Genomic DNA, 19,987 nt, shown 5'->3' with positions numbered 1-19,987 from the left:
TTAGTCTTGGCACTTGAAAATGTGGACATTTAACACAACACCGTCCCTCATAATCAGCTCAAATACGCAAACATCTCCTACTTGCAAACTATTTTCCCTCACAAACGCAGACCAACCAGCTGATACGACACATGATGAACCCCCACTTCGTTCATAAATGTATAGCTTCACAGGCCATAATCGGTCCACAATCTGGAGCTTGACAGGGAGTATACTTGCTTTGGTGTAGTCCTTGGTAAACCCGTCTCTTGGTAAGTAGTTGATAATGTGTTGGGGTAAACTCTGTACAAGGAACAATAATAGATATTTAACAAATATATTCCAGCAACAAGTATCTAATTGATCTACATCTTTTCACCTAAAAACACAAATAAGAAAAAATCATTACCAACAAAATGTCCAGCCACAAGTATCTAGTGTGACAATCTTTCTAATTGATCTATGAAAAATGACAGTTAATGGGAGTTGCATTTCTAAATTACAAAAATATTCCATTTTACTGAAGCTAAAAGCTTACCGCACGATCCTTGCCATTAATGTAGGATGGACGCATGGTAACAGTGAAAAGGGGATTTTCTGATTTAAAAGCATTGGCTATAACAAGATTTTTAGCTACACTACCGTCTTTCTTAGGATGGGCTGATCCTGAAAGAAGTTGAAAATACGAAGTCATGCACATAAAATTAATAGAGCAGAAGCTAAACAAATCAAGCAGTTGCTTACAAAAGTGTAACATTCAAACCTGAACCCTCTCCCCTATAAAAGTGTTTGATGATTTCAACAGAGCTGTCATCACTCTCATCATCTTCGATCCTATGATGTACATGTTGTTCGTCGTCTAAAGTATAGTCTACTTCTGTTGCAGTGGCATCAAATATGAGTACATGAAACTGTGAATTTCCTTCATATTTGAAAACCAGCAAGTGCCCCACGGCTACACCATGAGAGCTTGCAAATTCGGACCAACCATTTTGAAACCAAACCCCCCCAGCATGTTGTGCCAACTTGACTTTCCATTTTCTACCATTTGGAATAGTGAGAAAGGCCATATCTGACAGGTCCACTCCAAATTTCTGCACGAACTTATCTGGAATCCGCTGTAAAAAGAATCTCCATAACATAAATGCAGGCTAGGGAAATAAACACATGCAATCAATCCTTATACACAATGCTAGAAAATAAAAGTTTGAATGATGGCAGAATACTTCTTAGTTACAGCCCCCCACCCCCACACAAAAAAGAAAAGAAAATCAAACAAAATAAAATGTAATCCTGCAACATTGACGTTATATTTAATAGCTATAACAGTAACAACTCTTATGAATTTTGAAACCAATTTATACAACCTAATCTTATAACCAAAATAACCATCAACCTCTACACTTTTACATTTCTCTGTTGTTGAAATGTAAAAAATTTTGGGGAAATGTTGTACATTTGACAGGTCCACTCCATAAGAATATATATTAAACTGTGAATTTCCTTCATATTTTTCCTCAATCTCTACCATGCGCTTATATCCCTGTTCCATTTTTTGTTCATATAAAAGTGTACGATGCAAAAGTACTCTGTTATGTGACTGTGTTCTTCTTAAAGTGTAACCTACGTATTGCAAAATGAAAGTTTTTCTGACTACATGTAACAAATGTACATATTTCAACAATCACAAATAAAGAAGATGAAGTGTTCGAAGTGTGTTAGCATATGATTTTCAGACAATGATAGAATTTATAAATTTGAGCATACTTACAAGCTTTCCTTCCTGAACAGCATTCTGCAGAATAATCTTGAAAAAGTGTGGGGACCGATCAGCAGGACCATCGTCGTTGTCTCTCCGCCATTGAGAAGCCATTGTTCTGGTTCTCCAAACTTTCGCTGAGAAGAAGTTGAACAGTTGCTGCTTCGTACGTTTGAGCACTAAATAGTGGGTTGGTCATACACATAACCCGATTATTAAGAAATCGAGTTATGTGTACTGGGACTAAAAGGAGTCCATGTTGTGCGCAGTGTATCTCAGAGGAATCCATGTTGTGTGTGGTGGTTTGGAAGTCCATTTGAAGTAACTCGATATCCTGAACATCAGGTTAAAGTAGAATTACTCGATACCCTAGAAATCGAGTTATATGGGAATAACTCGCTTATAAAGAAATCGAGTTAAGTTACATGGGAAATTGGGAATAACTCGGTAACAATTGTAGACAATGGTCTTCAACGTATCTCGATTCTCTATATGTCGAGTTTCTCTCAACAGAACTCGGTAACCACTAAATCGAGTTACGTTGACTGGGCTTCCTGAGCCAGCCCAGATAATTGGACTGGTCCAGAGGCAGTCCAAGAGGAATCTAAGTGCAGACAACGGTCTTCAACGTATCTCGATTCTATATATATCGAGTTACTCTCAACAGAACTCGGTAACCACGAAATCGAGTTAAGTTGACTGGGCTTCCTGAGCCAGCCCAGATAGTTGGACTGGTCCAGAGGCAGTCCAAGAGGAATCTAAGTGGAGACAACGGTCTTCAACGTATCTCGATTCTATATATATCGAGTTACTCTCAACAGAACTCGGTAACCACGAAATCGAGTTAAGTTGACTGGGCTTCCTGAACCAGCCCAGATAGTTGGACTGGTCTAGAGGCAGTCCAAGAGGAATCTAAGTGGAGACAACGGTCTTCAACGTATCTCGATTCTATATATATCGAGTCACTCTCAACAGAACTCGGTAACCACGAAATCGAGTTAAGTTGACTGGGCTTCCTGAACCAGCCCAGATATTTGGACTGGTCCAGAGGCAGTCCAAGAGGAATCTAAGTGGAGACAACGGTCTTCAACGTATCTCGATGCTATATATATCGAGTTACTCTCAACATAACTCGGTAACCAGGAAATCGAGTTAAGTTGACTGGGCTTCCTGAACCAGCCCAGATATTTGGACTGGTCCAGATACAGTCCAAGAGGAATCTCCAACGTAACTCGGTACCCTATAAATCGAGGTATGTTGAAGGTAACTCGGATATCGAGAAATCGAGTAACTCAGATACTTGACAATTGAGAGTGGATACAGTCGTAGGGGGTTGAAAATGGACTGCAACGTAACTCGTTATCTAGAAAATCGAGTTTCATTTAGTATAACCTTTCTACTTGTAGTTTTGCTTGCTACTTGCACTGTTCACACTCATTCAGTATCGTGCTTATTCATGGTTAAAGTGGACCTGCTGACAACCATGCTGTGAACAACAAGTCATCCATACAAATCATAACCAACCACATCCATCAGTAACATTCCCCCATTTGCATTACGCGAATGAAAAAATCATCCATATATACAAGCTTATTTGTAAGTAAAGAGCCTCTAAAGCTTTAATCAGTTGATGTACAAAAATAAAAAGTTCCATTTCTGCATTTTAAACAGTCATAGCAATTGTAAGTTGAAACTTGGACAGCATCCGCCAACAATGGTTTTAGGCAAACATGGAGTCATAGCATTTGAGTGACACCTTCTTTTTGTTCTTTTCAGAAGTTGCCTCCTTTCTGAGGAGTAGCCAACACAGAAATTAGTATACAACCCATGGTAATCAATAAATTGAATTGACAAATATAGAAGAGCATTCAAGCTTGCCTGCTTAAATGAGGAGCATCTACAGTTACACCTTGCGGATTGAATACAAATCTGCAGCAAAACATATACAGTTAGGGAAATAGAGACCTCATGAATACTAGAATATGTACACCACAAACAATAAGATTGAAAGAATACTACAAATTACTGCCCACATCTTAATTATAACTCATATAATGTAATATCTAAACATGTAAAGAAGAATAACTTATGATACCCCCTTGTTACTATGATTTGTAATTGTTACCTGCTACATAGCACCATGGCTTGTTGAAGCCACATTTCGAGTTGGACATGTACGACGGTTATGACCCTCTTGGCGACACAACCCACACTTCAACTTTGGTCCATTCTCAATCCACAATGAGGTTGGCAACTCCCTATCCTCGTCATCCATCTCATTGCGGATTCTCGTGGACTTGGGCCGACCTTTTTCACGGATCAACCGCTGGTTTGGCATTACGGTTCTCCTTTCTGCTGGCTCCGGCCATTCTAACCTATCTTTTAGTGGTTGGAATATAGGCTCATAGCTGTGATAGCGTTCTTCAAGGCGGTAGAAATGATCCATATACTCAGTGGCATCATGGTTGTGTTTGGCACAAACTGCTATCAAGTGGGAACAAGGGATCTTGTTTGCTTCCCATTTGCCGCACGTGCATGTCATGTCTATGAGGGAAACCCTATGGGTGTGATCTCCCCCGCCAGTGTTCAACAGTGAAGACTGTGTCTCCACTGTATATAACCGTTGTTGCGCACTCATCCTTCTAACAATATGGAGCTTCGCCTTCTCTTGATTTTCCTCGAACTTGTCATAGGCATATTTGCACCACACTTGCCCCTCTTCCAACTTCTCTAGGGTTTTGTTTCGACGTTCGTCAAAGTATGAGTTCACCTTGTAAAATGTAAACTTCACCATTGCAGTTATGGGCAAGCTACGTGCGCCCTTAAGTACCCCATTGAAGCACTCTGACAGGTTGGTTGTCATTGCCCCATATCGGTGCCCATGGTCGTGTACAAGTGTCCACTTTTCTTGATTTACCTCCTTAAGATAGTCGTACGCAGCCGGGTTGACATTCTTGATGCAATCCATGGTGTTCTCAAACTTCCTAACTTGATTCGCAGTTGCTGCGTTCCATACCAAGTTCTTCAAGGCCACACTATTGAAGTTAGTGTTAACATTGCTTACTAAATGGCGGAGGCAATACCGGTGATGGGTTAAGGGCGGTTGCAAGTAGCCCCTAGTGGTGTCATCGAAGCATGATTGTATCCCACGATGCCTGTCGGATATTATACACAAATTGGTGCGGTCTGTAACATAGGTCAACAGGCATGCCAAGAACCATCCCCATGTCTCCGTGCTCTCGCTTTCGACAACGGCAAATGCGAGTGGATAAACCTCGTTGTTACCATCTGTTGCCATTGCTATCAACAGCTTTCCTTTGTACTTGCCATAAAGGTGCGTTGCATCTATGCTTATCACCGGCCTGCAATGCCTAAACCCTCTAATACACGGACCGAAAGCCCAAAACGCGGAGTTGAATATACAAGTCCCCGGGACATTGGGGTCACACTTTAGTGTGGTCACAATATCCGGATCTGCATCAGACAATGCAGCTAGAAATCGTGGCAATTCTGCGTACGACTCGTCAAAATCCCCGTAAATACGTGCAACTGCCTTCTGTTTGGCTTCCCAAACCTTGTACATAGTTACATCATGCCCATGCCTTGCATGCAACATACTACGCAAGTCTCTTACCTTTCGGGTTAGGTCTTCCCGTACATACTTCTCAAGTGCAATGGAGATGAACTTTGAATCCATCATCCGCCCATCAGTTGGTAGCTGGAGGGATGAGCAACTATGGGGACCCTTACATGTACTGATAACCCACATCTCGTGCTTCTTGCTGCAATTGGCCCGAATTGACCACAGACATGCCTCATTCTTACACCGCACTACCAGCCTATTGGTGTCAGACTTGATGACCTTGTATTGCTTATTATGCTCCACAGAGTAGAGGGTCAACACATATTGAACAGAGGCTTTATTCTTGAATAGCATCCCCCTTGCTGGGTGGTCATCTTTATGCCAACTTGTAAGATGTCCTGTACCCAATGCAGGTGATGGGTCATTAATATTGTCCCATGTGTTTGATGTGAACCATTCTGGGATAGGAACTGTTGTAAGGCAATCCTCCTCGTTATTTTCAATCAGTGGTACATCTAAGACCTCCGCGTCGTCCACTAGTCCATCAGTATCAATGAACTCTTCATACACATCTCGGCTGGCATCAATATCAATTCCCCCGTCCATATCAGCTTGGACATGCTCATATGTGTGAGTAGACCCTCCCACATCATGTGTATTGGTGGCGCCCACCACTTCGGTGTTGTCCAAATGATCTATTGCACATGGTTGATTATTGTAGGGGAAAGGCGTGGCATAGGCAAAGGGAGGATGCACGTCAACCGACAATGAGTGTGGCTCTTCCACCCCACTGGCATGCTGTGAACTTGCACTACCATGGAACCCAACAGCCTCAACAGTTACATACAAGTCAGACGCTATGAACTGGGGGGTCCGCTTAATCACTGCCCACATCATGTCCACGTCAGCATCGCAACCCAACGGATTTGAGTTGTAGACAACCTGAGTACTCACAAGTATCTGGGGGGCACGGTACACAATGGATATCTTATGTGACTCCTTGTCCAACCGTAGAGCTTCCATTATCTTCCGGTGCATTTTTCTCAAGTGTGTTCCCCATTTCAACTCAATGAACTTCTGCTTCACTGACTCGCCTTTATAGGACAGCCCATGCAAGTCATGGAAATACTGTTCCCCATCATAGTAAACGTAGAAGCAGTGACGACCCATGGCAGACCTGGATAAGGACAATTAATTGTGGTTATCATGCAGAAGATAGGGGGTTATGTTAATGCAACAGTAATTACTCTTTTACAGATGCACTATGATGCTATCCTAATTATAGGTGTACACACTTGATTCGTTTGAACACAAACATTGGCCTTTTAGGGGAGACGTGCCACAACAAAGAATTAGGGTGTTTGTAAACTCGCTTGGTAAGGATGCAATATGGAGTAGGAAAATGCAAACATGGTCAGCAAAACTTGTTCACCTCGCAGGCTTTCTTTTTCAGAACCCACACAGCAAAGACTTTCAGAACTGAAAGAGCCATACAATTTAAACCTCAGTATACATTACACATCATTATTGTGTAGTTACGAATGAATGCATATGTCATCATATGAATTCACCGTACAATGTTTGTTTATATATATGTTTATTTAGAATGATTATATACATATTTCCCAAAAGAGTTCTAAAAAAAAAGTATTATATACATTACTATATAAAACTCGACATATTTAGGAACAATATGTATACAATGTCACTATCACACACACATACACACATATAAGATTATTCTCACATAAGTCATAAGAGCACACAATAATTAATCGTTTCTTGGACAATTTTTTGCAGGATTTTCTATGCACTAACAGTTTTTGCAATTCCTAACAAAAATGTTTCAAAAAATTGGTGCCCTAAGCACATACATTATATGTAAACATACCTATACATGTGTGTGTGTGTATATATATATATATATATACATGTGATCATATATGGGTAGGTAGCTTTGTTTATATTTACATATATTTGCATATACATACATACATACATGTATATATATATATATATATATTTCCCCTTATATGTGTGTGTGTGTGTGTGTGTGTATGTGTGTGTATATATATATACATATATTTGGGAATGCCACATATACATCTTATTATATGGGTAAGTACGTTTGTCTATATATACATATATCTATACAATGTTTTCTTTATGTATATATATACACACACATAATGTCAGAATAAGACAGTTGTAGAAAGCAATCCAAACCCTTAAGTAGTTATGTAAGTCAATCCATTTATAAGTAGTTATGTAAGTGAATATATACCTGTCAGGGAAGATGTGCCAGAACAAAGAAGAAGGGGACCACAGCAACAGCACGCCTGGTGAGGATGCAATAATGACAAGGAAAATGGCAGAAGAGTTAGCAAACTTTGTTCACCTCATAGGCTTTCTTTTTCAGAGACCAGACAGTGAAGGTTTTCAACACAGATAGAGCCAGACACGTGCATGGATTCTGAAATGTGGGGAGGGGGACAACATGACTCGATATTAAGTAAATCGATTTTATATAAAACTCGATACCACATAAATCGAGTTACTGTTGACAAGACGTATTGAAATGACGGCATTTCAGAAACTCGGTTAATGAGAAGTCGAGTTACATGTAACTCCGCATGCTATAACTCGATTTCTATGGAATCGAGTTGTGGCCCCATTTCCACTACAAAAGCTCACTTCACACGTTAGAAGGTGCAACCACATTCTAGTGCAAAGAGTTCCCACCATTGCGTTTTTGTAGAGCAGGATGGGACGAACCTATGTTGTGTTTAACGGTCGTGTTCCAGGCATATACGACAGTTGGCTAGATGCGAGTAGACAAGTTCATAAATTCCCAAACGCCAATCACAAATCATATAAAGATCGAAGGGAAGCCGAAGCTGCATACATGGAGTATTTGCATGGTAATGGTATGGGCGTGCATGGTGGTGTGTCTACGTCGTGGGAAACTCCAAACATATCAACCTCAACTCCACCTAGCACTTCTCAAAGCGAAGGAACCAACTATGGCAGTGGAGACATTAGGCACACTTTGTTAAGGTATCAGTTGGAAGTTGCCATTGAGGAGCGTGACCACGCAAGGAGGATCGCAACGTTGAGTGCAAACATGTTGAATGAAGTGGTGGCTCATGTTGTGGGGGATGATGAAGTTGATGCACCCACGAGACAACGTACGGATGCATGAATGCAAAAGTACGACTTCTTGTTGTGGTATTTAGTAAGATATGTATACTTCCAAGTACCATCTGTTGTCATGTGTGCTTTAAGTAGAAGTGTCATCGTTTTCCAAATGTTTCACTGGCAGATATGTATATATGGAAAAATAACCTTATTATTTTTGTTTTTGGACTACTTTGGTCTTATTCGGTCCATTATATCTACTTTGGTCTTATTCGGTCCACTGTGGTTTCTAGGAAAATCGGTGTACTACATTCTATTTACTCTATTTGATCCTATTCAGTCAGCTTTGGTCGTACCCCGTCTATTTGATTCACTGCAGTCCATTATTGTGTACTTACAAAATACTACATCAGCCTATACACAATGAGCCACGATTAACGAATGTACATGACGTAAAAAACAACAATGAATTACATAACCTCTACATGAACGATTTGGAAATCCTCCTCGTTGGAGGATTCACTGCAATCCATACCAATCAAAGAAAATTCAAAGTTTAAAAAAGATAGGATTGAAATTATTCATACATGATAAATCGTCCAACATTAGAAAATTATCTAAATTCTTCAAGTCAATTCTGAAAATTTTAATAGCCACAATATAGAAAGTCCAGAACAAAATGACCATGAATAAAAATTGACACCAACCAACTAAAAAAACAAATAACACAGCTATATAAAGGTTCTTGAATCCCAAACACAGTATATAAAACCCTAAAATTATGATGTACCTTGTAGTATTAATCTGAATTAGAAAAAAAATGAACACTTAAAATTTAAAAGTTACGTAATCTCGTGAACATTACATGGAATACTACAGGTTTCAATAGATACATTACAATGGTCCCTCTAGCTAGCTCCACTGGACAAAACAGGTTCATCTCTATGAGAGTGGTCTTGCCATTGCCAATTCTGCCAACAATACGTATTTTGTGCCCTTCCTCAAATGTGCAACTGATCCCCCTCAGAACAAGTGCATCAGCCTATATTTGATCTGTTTTATCAATGATATATAAAGCCATATTATAAAGCCAAGTTTGAAGCAAATAACACAACTCTCAATCATGTGAAGATAAATAGAAAACCAGTCAGATTGGTAATGAATGCCAAAGCATTAGTCCGCTTAGATAAAGTCCGGAAGAGCAACTTCAAATCAAGAATGCTTGCACTTCCGTCAAAAGTGCAAGCATTCCTTTCCCACTAAATACTCCACAAGAGACAAACTCGGTATCATCATGTCTAAATTTTTTAGCAATCAAACCATGTAAAGCACTAAACATATGAGGATTACCCATGTCAACAGTTTGGTCAATTAATGCCAACTTATACATCAGAAGTCTTATTAAATGCTTCTTCCACTTCTAACTTATAGGAAGCTCAAAGAAAATATGTTTGATGATCACCAAACAGACATGTAAGAAGAAAATTTTACAGCATCGTTAGTTTGCAAAATCTACAATTATTTTCATTCCCACATGATTTCAACACATTGCAGATAAGGATATATATATATATATATATATAAAGCACAATGAAGGCAAATAAATGGAAAAAATACCTGTATGCCCAACAAAAGTATGTGTACATTTGCTTCCTCTCCAAAGTTTTAAAGTTGTATCACTTGAACCTAAAATCGTGGTAGCATAAAAATGAACCCCATAAGTTCATAGTGAAAGACATTCGTAGTTGATAATGCATTCCAATCTGATGTAACCAATTCCAACTACCAACAAAATCTAAAACAATATCTAGCAGAACAGTCATCTACTGAATCATATTATACCTGTAACAAGCTCGCCTGAAGGCAGCTTTATGAGTGCTTGGATTGCTGCCTTATGAGCCTCCCAGGATTCTGAAGGTTGGCCACTTCTCCAACGTCTTAATGTGCTGTGGTGAAGGAGACATTAGATACTAACCGAAAATTATTGAGAAAAATGCATATACCTTTGTAAGCATAGATAATAATTCAAACCCAAAAAACGGCAATACACAATCAATAAAAGTAACATTCAAACAGTATGCAAATTTTTCATTAATGCCTCCATCATTTCATTAAAGCAAATGATGGACAAGATTTGATTCATTGGCCAATGACACACACAACATATATATATATATATATACTGAAAATCATAAAATAAGAAGGCTAATTGATGAAAAAATCAATAATCAATTAAATGTTTCTCACTGGGTTCCCAATTTGCTACCAAAATGAAAAGGTAATATATACAATGATAAATAACAATTACAAACCCCAAGAAGCAAAAGGAACAAAACATGCACACATAACTAAGATTTTTGCCGTTTTCAGCTTTGGGTAAGTTATATTGTGAGCTGCTCTAGAACAATGCTAGAAAAAAATATAAATTCTATTCTCCAAAGTTCCTACTAACGAACTTGTAATCAAATGTACACAGATCTAATCATTCTAGAGAGGAGGGGATTTAAAGGAGATTAAAATTAATAAAATGGGAAGGAGGATGTACCAATCTAGGAATTGTAGGGAAGGCGAATCAGAAAATTAGGAGAGAGACACATACCTAGCCAAGCATTGTAGAGACTCGGATAAATGATTTGCTACAAAGGAGTTGGTTCTGCCATTGATCCGCATAAACTTCGTCATCAAACTCTTTTACAGAAAGTATCAAATTACTTCTTCTTGCTTATCAACAATACCACACATTTGTTTCTCACAAAACTAACAAAAATAAAAAAACAAATTACTCTCTTACAACCCACTTTACTGTAGCTAACAACATACAAAAACACAAGAAAGTTTGGCTTCAAATGAATACCAATCCAGACATTTGTCAAATTGCAATCAAAACTCCAAGTGCAGAAAAACTTCCTAATACATCAATAAATACAATACGCCTTATGGGTTTTCTCCAAAATATCAATTTCTTGACAACAAACACATTGACAGCCAGTATTCTCCCCAAGCAATGATCCAGAAATAGATGCACAGCCACCAAGATTCTCCCCAATTAGTAGAACATTTTGCATGCTTATTCCAGTCACCTATACACATGAAGAATAAGCACACAAGGACAATCCAGCTCAATGGCCTTTTCGTGTCCACCATTCCAGTTAGGTCTAAAAAAAAAAATACGACTTTAGAAGAAAAGTGAAACGTAACTATGCAGTCACCTATAGGCAGGAAGTATAAGCATACACTAAGGCATTTAATGATCTTTTCGTTTCCGCCCATATGCCCTGACAGGTCTAATCTTACCTGTTTTATCAGACACAACAGCATAATTAAATTAACATAATCAATCAAATGCACAGTACAAGTAGCTCAAGAAGATGGGAAGTGTAGACGAAGTACATACCATCACCGGTCCCGCAATCGGGAGCATGCGCACGCGGGCGTCGCGATCTCCGCAAAGCCTCCACCGGCTCAATGTCCTCAGCCGGTATCTGCTCAATCTGTACAGCCTCTCCGTGGGCGGTTTGAGATGGAGCTGACATGGTGGGGTCCACTTGCACTAGAGGTGGGGTGGGCATGCCTGGTGTGGGGACAAATATGCATCCACCATCATGGGCAGATCCACTGAAAACTGGGGGCGACATACGAGGAGGGCCCTCAAAGTCCGTGCTAGCACCGTGGGATGTAGTGTGGGCTGGAACAGTGCCCTGATGATCGACGCTATGGGATGGCCCAGCACCATCGCCAGGCGTGCATCGCGGTGTCCTGCCGTCGTCATCAGACAGTACCCAATCAGTGCCAAGCCATGCCTCTTCTACACCCTCCTCATTCCCTTCCTCGTAGATGGGAGCCGACTCGGTCGTACGGCTGCGACCAGCTTGACCACCTCCACGATGTCCACCCCCACGAGACCCACCACGTTGCCCGCCACGAACTGGGGCCTGTCTATCAATGTCAACTGCTTCTGCAAGCGCATTCGCCAATTTAAGTCGGCCTAGCTCCTCCACAAGCTCTAGTGTAAATGTAAGGTCATTGTGCATGTCAGAACCTTCATCGCACCTCGGTATAGACCTAATCATCGTCCGAACCTACAAAACAAGGGCGTCATAAAAGCAAGAACGCAAGTATGATGCAAAACTTGGATAAATCTGTTCCAAAATCAAAAGAAAAAGTAGCAAACATAGCTAATGAAATCCTTATATTACTTATAATTATGAAGCATCTTTAAAAAGACAGTGTATAAAAATAGGGGTTGGCCCCCCCTGTGCAAGAATTTATAGTTCCAACCCAACACTCAAGAGGTTGTATGTTTCCTGTTATGTTTATCGCTACGCAATCTAAACATTGAGATAATACTTCTAAAAAACACGTATAGTTGGTTGTACATAAGTTCAATCTTAGCATAAGTGAAAATATCAGAATTTCACTTCTGTATCTAGGCTTCACGAGATTTACAACTCCATTAATATCACATTGCAATCAGGACACATATTTTGAAGTTATTATTTCCTAACGTACACGCCCAAATCAAATGAATTGAAAATATCAAACGCAAGCTTCAAGTTTCAATTAAGGGAAGTACCAAAAACTTAGAACATATATCATACTTGAATCTAGTATAAATGCACATCTCCTTGCTGCATACTTGCAAGATTTTAAATGACCTTTAAGCTGTTGGGAATTGCATTCTACCAACAGTTTAGTAAGGGACTTCCCAATCCTAGAGGTAATATCTATCAAGGAATATGTAATACATTAATCAGTCCTGGAGGAAAGGCTATCTAAACTATCATGAAATGCGAATTTATCACTACTACACAGAGTTGCACCGTCCATTTTAAAGTACAAGCCAACCAAAAACAAAAAAAAATTAAAAAAAATTAAAATAAAATACAATAAAACCCAACCCAACCTACCCTTTTTAAAAGTTGAATGTAATTATATGAACAAAGGTGTGGTCATCATTAGTCATTGCCCATTAACCATTCCTCATGCAAACAAATTGGATCAAGACAAATTCAGTTTGTTATGAACAACTTAAATCATGCAGTATTTTGACTTTAAAACATAATGACATGTCATGCAGTATTTTTTCACTTTAAAACAAAATGACAGAGAAACTTATAGAGATGTAACAACAATAATTATTGTGGACTTCAAAATATGCATGATAAATCTGCTGAGGATATTTAATCCAACAATGGTTTCATCCATAAAATAGGAATTGTTGCCTCACCATGAGTTCCCAATACGCAGACTCTGGTGTTATGTACCGCCTTGTGTGGCGATTGTACCACATCATGTACTCAACGAGATACGTATCATCATCGTCTAGGAGATCGGACCCGCGAACTACATTCACTCGGTTGGCCCATTGCCGAATAAAGGGATCATGTTCTACCTCCCAGTTCTTCTCCCATTTACCCTGAAGGGATATCTTGTGAAGGGTAGTCGACGTATCCACGACACTTGGAACTGGTTGCTTCATCCCAAACTGACGGAGGACTCGCTCAGGATGATGCCACTCCACTATCCAAAAGAATATCAACGGCACCTCGGCCCTCCAAATATGCTGCCCAGCAGTGCAATACGCAGGTAGGGAGCCTAGCGTATGCGTGTACGGCTCCCATACAATCTGCATAAGTAGATTATGTTTGTGATAGTGAGACATCATACTAATTTAACATTATGTTTGTGATATGTAATATGCAAAGCATGGAATTTCTAGCTTCTAGTCGTACACAAAATCTTCAGGGATTATTGGGCAGAAACTAAAAGAACAACAAAATTGACCTGCAAAAAATATTAAAAGATCTAGGTTGTTCATGTCCACCATTTTCAGCCCCATGTTCATATGCTGGACAGGGTTCAAAGCTAACTGACACCATCAAATACTAGGGTTTTCAATCTGAACCAAACTTAGAGGAGGGTACTACAGCATCCTTATGGCTGTAAGATGAATCCAAGTTGATGATTTCGCAAAATCTTTTTATCGTAATAGAAATATTGTGCTACATTAATTGCATTAGTCATTAACAATGTTTCAATGAATGAGAACAAAATGACTATTATAAGGTCTACTGAAGACATTGCATTTCAAGTACCACTTTATATTGCAAGAAATGGAAGCTATGTAAATTATTACATGGTATAATCCTCATCAAATACTGTTATTATATTTCTATGTAAATATATATTTCTTATAAATTTTAGTGTTGGAAATTACGTAAGCCTTTTAGTTATCTCAAACTAATCATGTCAATGTCTAAAATTACATTCCTCTTGAAAAATATGGTGATCAGCATATTTTGCACGCTTCTAAAATTATATGAATAAAGTACTCGTTAATAATCCATAGCTTTTAATAATTTTAGGACTATTAAGGCAGCTAAAGTGGGGACAACTTAAGGAGTTGCATGCTGCAATTAAATTGTGCTCTCCAACTTTGGTGCAAGGAGCACGAACTAACTTTTCATTTAGGTCAACAACAAGAGGTAATGTGTCAAGCGTCTTTATGTTTTCTCATATATCACTGATTAACAATTATTTGTTTCTTTAAACTTAGGCCATTGTTTTCCAAGAAGACAATCGAGGCTGTGCATATTCAAAATATACCACTTGAATACGTAAATCGAAGTCAAACAGTATTCTACTAGACTGTAAAAATATAACCTTCAATTCAGCAAAGGTAATTTATAACGTACAATGTAACAATGTTTTTTGCATCACAATAACAATTTTTGTAATCCTGGATACCCCTATGTTAGAAGAAGAAATACTAAATTGTCTACTTATTAGGCAGAGCAATAACTATGGTTTTAAGCTCATAACATTTTATTAATTAATTACAAGTGATTTCACAAGCTTAATTACAAACCGTACAAGCTTAAATTACAAACCACCTGCAGCACCAGTGGCACCAATGAATTGTAAAGAGCTTAGATTCACATTGACTACCTATGAAAACACCATCAACTAGAACATCCCAAACAGATGTTTAGATAACATAAAAGTTTATATTAACCTTAGATGGTCACTTAATACTAAATATTGCTATGTTCTGTCACAGGGGTAGTGAAATGCATAAACTCCAAACATTAGTAAGTTTTTGAAGGCAAAGCAACAATTGAGACTATCTTCGGTGCTCACTCTGGCATCCTAAACAACCCCAAATCTCACAAAGGGTTTAACCTATACCCTGGACTCTCGAGTTCCTAGTGGGGGGGCACTAATGGCTTTGTATTTTGGAAATTTCACAGTGTGGACCCAAGCAATGACAACCATCCAGCATTGGACAAGGACAAGCTATGGCAATGGCTTAGCCTATGGTCACTCTATGACATTCAAGTCAGAGTAACTCCATCCTTTAGTTTGCTTAATTTCAAATTTCAATGAAAGCCAGAGAAGTGATCATGTGTTTTACGGGCCAATGATCAATAATGTCATCATTCCCTCTGTTTCTGTACTTAGGCCAAAAATGCAAACTTGGGTTATATTTTTGCTCTCATGTCATGATTACACAATAATTAGATAAAATTTTCGTAGTTTAACATTTGCAGCTTTCCCAACGTTCTAAATTTAAAGAATTTTATCATTTTATGAGATTTAACAGCCAACTATATTACAACAGTGAAGAGAAGCTCTAACTCAGCAAATTTAATTCAACGAAAATCTAGAATATAATTGTGGTAATATCTAAGTCAACCACCAAAACTATAGCGAATCCAGAAGGTGTGAAATATTAATAAGCTTCAACAGTTCTAAAAAAAATTTCTATTTTAAAGCTTTAATATTGAAGTATAACAACTATCAAAGATTCAAACTCTCTCTAAAAGAATTATGAGCACAAGTCTGGGCTAACCTGTTGAGCAAGACTCCAAAACGCATGTAAAGAAGCAGAAAGTGCAAAAACAACGAAGAAGACAGTGAAGCAGAATTCACGCAAGGATTAGGGAAAGAAAAAAATTTGGACCATTTCTCGATTTATGCGTGTCATCCTTGCGCAGGGGCCATGCGTTTTGAAAATATCATTTGTATTCTAATATGCCTTGATTCCCTTGTTCTGAAAAGACCCATATTTGTCAAGTTTATAGTTAGAAATTTGTTGTTTAGAATTTAATTGACCATGGTGGTTCTGCGTTTACAATCATTCGCCTTATATAAAGTCTTAAGAAATATTGTTTTGAAATTTTTTAGTTCATTTTCATAGCAGGCTAAAAGTTCTATTTTCTCATGTTAAGTAGGTTGAAACGGTGTATAATAACATAATCAGAAAATGAACACAAACTTTTGATTCAGTTAGTAGCTGGAAAGAATTTAAAGATGTCATCGTCAGTTTCGAAGATGCATCATTAAAATCAAATGAATTACTTGAGCACACAAATACAACCAAAGACAAATCTGATCATCTTTGGTATACTATTAGGTAAATTCATTTCTCATTGAATTATAACCAATTACATAATCCAATATGTGCGTCTTCTCTTCATTGCATCAGCTTAATGACATTTGTAACAATTGGTGGAGTTTTTGTTTTTTGGTTGCAACACAAGTTTGAACTCACTGCCTTGCACTAAACGAAGACTTCATGCTCAATGTTTTGCGCATGTTGCACATGCTTCAAACATCTTGGAAAAGGGACAATTTATTCTGTGTTTTTTTTTTTTTTTTCCCGTGTAAATCACAAACGTTTCCGTACATAATGAAGAATATAGCCAAATTCTACTTTATATATATATATGACTAAATTTATATATAACCCATTGATTTAACCCAACTTAACCTGAGTCATGTTAGTTGGGTTGCATTGGAAAAAACCCTTCAATCCAACCCAATTTGGAAAAAACCCTTTGATTTAACATTCAAGAATTTTTTACTTTTGTTTTACTTTATGTAAGGACGAGCAAGTATTCATGCAGGTGCTACAAATGGAAGTTCTAATGTGAAGTACTTCACGATGGACATTCCAATTGAGTTAAATGATGGGATGGAAATCCAAGTACCAAACAAAATGATTGGATGGTATTATGAAATCAACTCATTCCTACAACAATCCAAGAATTCAAAATAAAATAAAATTGAGGGAAACGAAAATAAAAGCATGTGCGGTGCATTTGAGGAAAACGTGCTCGGCCCGTAGTTATAAGAATTGAGGGAAACGTGGTCATAAGAATTCAAACTAAATTAACCGAATACCTGCTCGGCCCGTACTGTAGCCAGTGACGCCCGGTACGCAGCAAGGACGTGTGTGGCATGCTCTGCGGTGCATTTTGGCCCGCTCCACCTACCAAACATGAGATGTCGACAAATGCTCATTACTGAACCTTACATTTAACAAACTTTGCTTTTATATTTCACATCCATATACTAAGCATTGATAAGTTTCTTTCGTTTGTTAGTTTGGCATATTTTTAATTATATGAAAGAGACAAATAACGAGAACTCAATGAACGTACCTAATGGCAAGGGGCCCTGAGTGCACTGGCGGTAGAGGCGGCCTCACAACAGGGCATAATTGTGGGAACCTTGAATAGGCCCATAGCTGCACCAACAAGAGTGCTCCTCCAATCTGCATCGCATCCTTCTTCGATGCACCACAAAGTTGCCTATACAGCCAGGCCAATGCTGCACTACCCCAGCTATACCGTCTCGCATTGCTGACTGGGTTGAGCAACTGCAGAGGCAGCAGTGAGACCCGGTCCGCAGACCTGTCCATGAACAAGAGGGCCCCCATCCGTACAAGTAGGTGGTAGCGGGCATATTGCTGCACGACTTCGTCAGCAGCGTCCACAACTAAGGGAGCGGCAAACTGTGCATCAAGCCAGGTGTATCTTATCCTCGCCCCAGCAAGGGTAGACTTGTTTGAGTTTGGTATCGGGGGTGGAGGTTTATGGCCCAACAACTGTTCGCACAGCTCACTCCATTTGTAGTCTGTCTTCCCAGTGACAGGCAACCCATCCACCGGAAGCCCCAGCATCACCTCCATATCTTGCAAGGTGATACCCATTTCTCCATGGGGTAAGTGGAACGTGTGGGTCTCCGGACGCCACCGCTCAACCAACGCCGTGATCAAGGCGTGGTCGACCTCCATATCAGGAACCTTGAATAAACCAGTCAACCCTGCTGCATCTATGTGTTGCATGATACGTGGATCTAACCCACCCTGTGGCAATACACATTTACGGCGTCGAACCTTTATCATGCCAGGCGCCTCCTGCACACGGACGAGTATTCTGTTAGGAGATTAAACACGAGGTAATTATAAAACAAACATGTATTAATAATACTACTACATACCTCGTCAGCGGCGCACCTCCAAAGTGGACTTGACCGATGATTCGGCTGCTGGGCCAACTGGGTATCCACATCGGGTCCAGGCCGCACTCTATCTAGTGCCTGCATATCTGACATGGCAGCAAATACATTGTTAGCAATTTTCTAACAAGTAAACCACATTTAATATAAAATAAAAGCATAGATTCAGTAAGACATTATATTTTGAGCACAAGATTTTCAACATCACTTCTTAAATAAATAAGAACTTGCCATAAAAAAAATTATTTCAGAACTATTTAAATCACTTCTTAAAGCTTCGGATAATTATTAATTAACTATTTATGAAAATATAAGTTATAACACCACTCGATTTGCCAAAACCCCTCATCAAAACCCCAAGCACATTTAAACTCATTAATGAGAAAATCATCATTGCAGCATATAAAAGACAACAAAATTCTCATCTTCATTAGTAAATTTACTACTTCCTTAAGTTTCAACAAAATAATCAAAATCCCACACAAAACGCAACCTAACATTAACCAACGTCAGAAAATATTTCAGAGGGAGAGGACCGTACCTGTAATCAGCGGCGGCGGGAACCAACGACGACTGATGGAGACTCGAGGAAGAGTGGGGAAGCCTGATCGCAGAGCAAGAGAGACAGAGTGTGGAGAGAGAGTGATGGCAGAGAGCGAGGGAAAGAGAGTGTACAGAGAGAGCGAGTGACTGAATAGCGTTGTGAGACGTTAGGGTCCTATTGATTCAAACCGCTGAACATAACTCGATTTCCAGTTTCCCGAGTTATGGCCGTCTACACAAACATTTTTTTATTCGGGAAAATTCGAAAGGTCAGACTAACTCGACTATAATAATATCGAGTTATTCATTAAAACTCGATTTCTCTATTGTCGAGTTACAAAAGAGGGGCAATTCCCTATTTAGTTTCAGAAAGAGGGCAAACGAATGTTTAATTTCCCAAAAAAGGGTATTTGCCCATTTTCTCCCTTCTTTAGCCCTAAATCCACACTTATTGCATCCTTTGCAGCAACCTTGCATAGCTTGTTATAAGCTTCTTGCAATTCAGCACTCTTAGAAAGTTCCCCATCAGAAGGGTTCTCTTCAACTGAATCACTTTGATTAACTATAGTGGTTGTGAAAGCAAAGAAGTTTCCATCTTCATCACTTCCAAACTCGTGATCAGAAACTTCACCACCACAACGGGTTACAACCACAGCTTTACCCTTCGTTCTCAAGAATGT

General features: G+C 39.0%; 5 protein-coding genes and 1 pseudogene across 9 annotated transcripts; all 6 read right to left on the bottom strand.

The window, feature by feature from the left end:
- On the bottom strand, positions 1-1,852 carry LOC126728022 (B3 domain-containing protein At4g01580-like). The gene is made up of 4 exons (XM_050433905.1): positions 1,751-1,852; positions 743-1,097; positions 518-645; positions 1-282 (listed from the first exon to the last, which is right to left on the bottom strand). Exons 1-4 carry the CDS (start codon positions 1,850-1,852, stop codon positions 1-3), a joined length of 867 nt encoding a protein of 288 aa, XP_050289862.1.
- A 1,749-nt stretch (positions 1,853-3,601) lies between these two features.
- LOC126725615 (uncharacterized) lies at positions 3,602-5,186 on the bottom strand. Its single transcript, XM_050430421.1, has 2 exons — positions 3,864-5,186; positions 3,602-3,667 (listed from the first exon to the last, which is right to left on the bottom strand). The coding sequence occupies exon 1, from the start codon at positions 5,034-5,036 to the stop codon at positions 3,867-3,869; it is 1,170 nt and encodes a 389-aa protein (XP_050286378.1). The 5' UTR covers positions 5,037-5,186; the 3' UTR covers positions 3,602-3,667; positions 3,864-3,866.
- Positions 5,187-5,197: 11 nt separating this feature from the next.
- LOC126728021 (uncharacterized) lies at positions 5,198-6,491 on the bottom strand. The gene is made up of 2 exons (XM_050433904.1): positions 5,373-6,491; positions 5,198-5,212 (listed from the first exon to the last, which is right to left on the bottom strand). Exons 1-2 carry the CDS (start codon positions 6,489-6,491, stop codon positions 5,198-5,200), a joined length of 1,134 nt encoding a protein of 377 aa, XP_050289861.1.
- A 2,931-nt stretch (positions 6,492-9,422) lies between these two features.
- Positions 9,423-11,560, bottom strand: LOC126725618 (uncharacterized). 3 transcript variants are annotated; one of them, XM_050430425.1, is made up of 4 exons: positions 11,059-11,557; positions 10,302-10,405; positions 10,077-10,145; positions 9,423-9,501 (listed from the first exon to the last, which is right to left on the bottom strand). In XM_050430425.1, exons 1-4 carry the CDS (start codon positions 11,139-11,141, stop codon positions 9,497-9,499), a joined length of 261 nt encoding a protein of 86 aa, XP_050286382.1. In that variant the 5' UTR covers positions 11,142-11,557; the 3' UTR covers positions 9,423-9,496. The 3 variants fall into 3 exon arrangements, with proteins under 3 accessions (XP_050286382.1, XP_050286381.1, XP_050286380.1); XM_050430424.1 differs by having other exon boundaries at positions 9,423-9,512; positions 11,059-11,555; XM_050430423.1 differs by lacking the exon at positions 9,423-9,501 and adding an exon at positions 9,678-9,718 and having other exon boundaries at positions 11,059-11,560.
- On the bottom strand, positions 11,301-19,726 carry LOC126725614 (serine/threonine-protein phosphatase 7 long form homolog). Of its 3 annotated transcripts, none has more exons than XM_050430420.1 (8): positions 19,306-19,726; positions 18,747-18,853; positions 17,906-18,663; positions 17,646-17,733; positions 13,687-14,085; positions 11,854-12,538; positions 11,658-11,753; positions 11,301-11,539 (listed from the first exon to the last, which is right to left on the bottom strand). In XM_050430420.1, the coding sequence occupies exons 2-7, from the start codon at positions 18,849-18,851 to the stop codon at positions 11,704-11,706; spliced, it is 2,085 nt and encodes a 694-aa protein (XP_050286377.1). In that variant the 5' UTR covers positions 18,852-18,853; positions 19,306-19,726; the 3' UTR covers positions 11,301-11,539; positions 11,658-11,703. The 3 variants fall into 3 exon arrangements, with proteins under 3 accessions (XP_050286377.1, XP_050286375.1, XP_050286376.1); XM_050430418.1 differs by having other exon boundaries at positions 11,301-11,586; positions 11,669-11,753; XM_050430419.1 differs by having other exon boundaries at positions 11,669-11,753.
- LOC126731982 (U6 spliceosomal RNA) lies at positions 16,411-16,521 on the bottom strand (annotated as a pseudogene).
- Positions 19,727-19,987: the final 261 nt, after the last annotated feature.

This window comes from Quercus robur, chromosome 5 (assembly GCF_932294415.1).
Source record: "Quercus robur chromosome 5, dhQueRobu3.1, whole genome shotgun sequence".
Classification (NCBI taxonomy): Eukaryota; Viridiplantae; Streptophyta; class Magnoliopsida; order Fagales; family Fagaceae; genus Quercus; species Quercus robur.
Note: the sequence above shows the minus strand (reverse complement) of the source record. Positions and strands in the feature narration are given on the sequence as shown.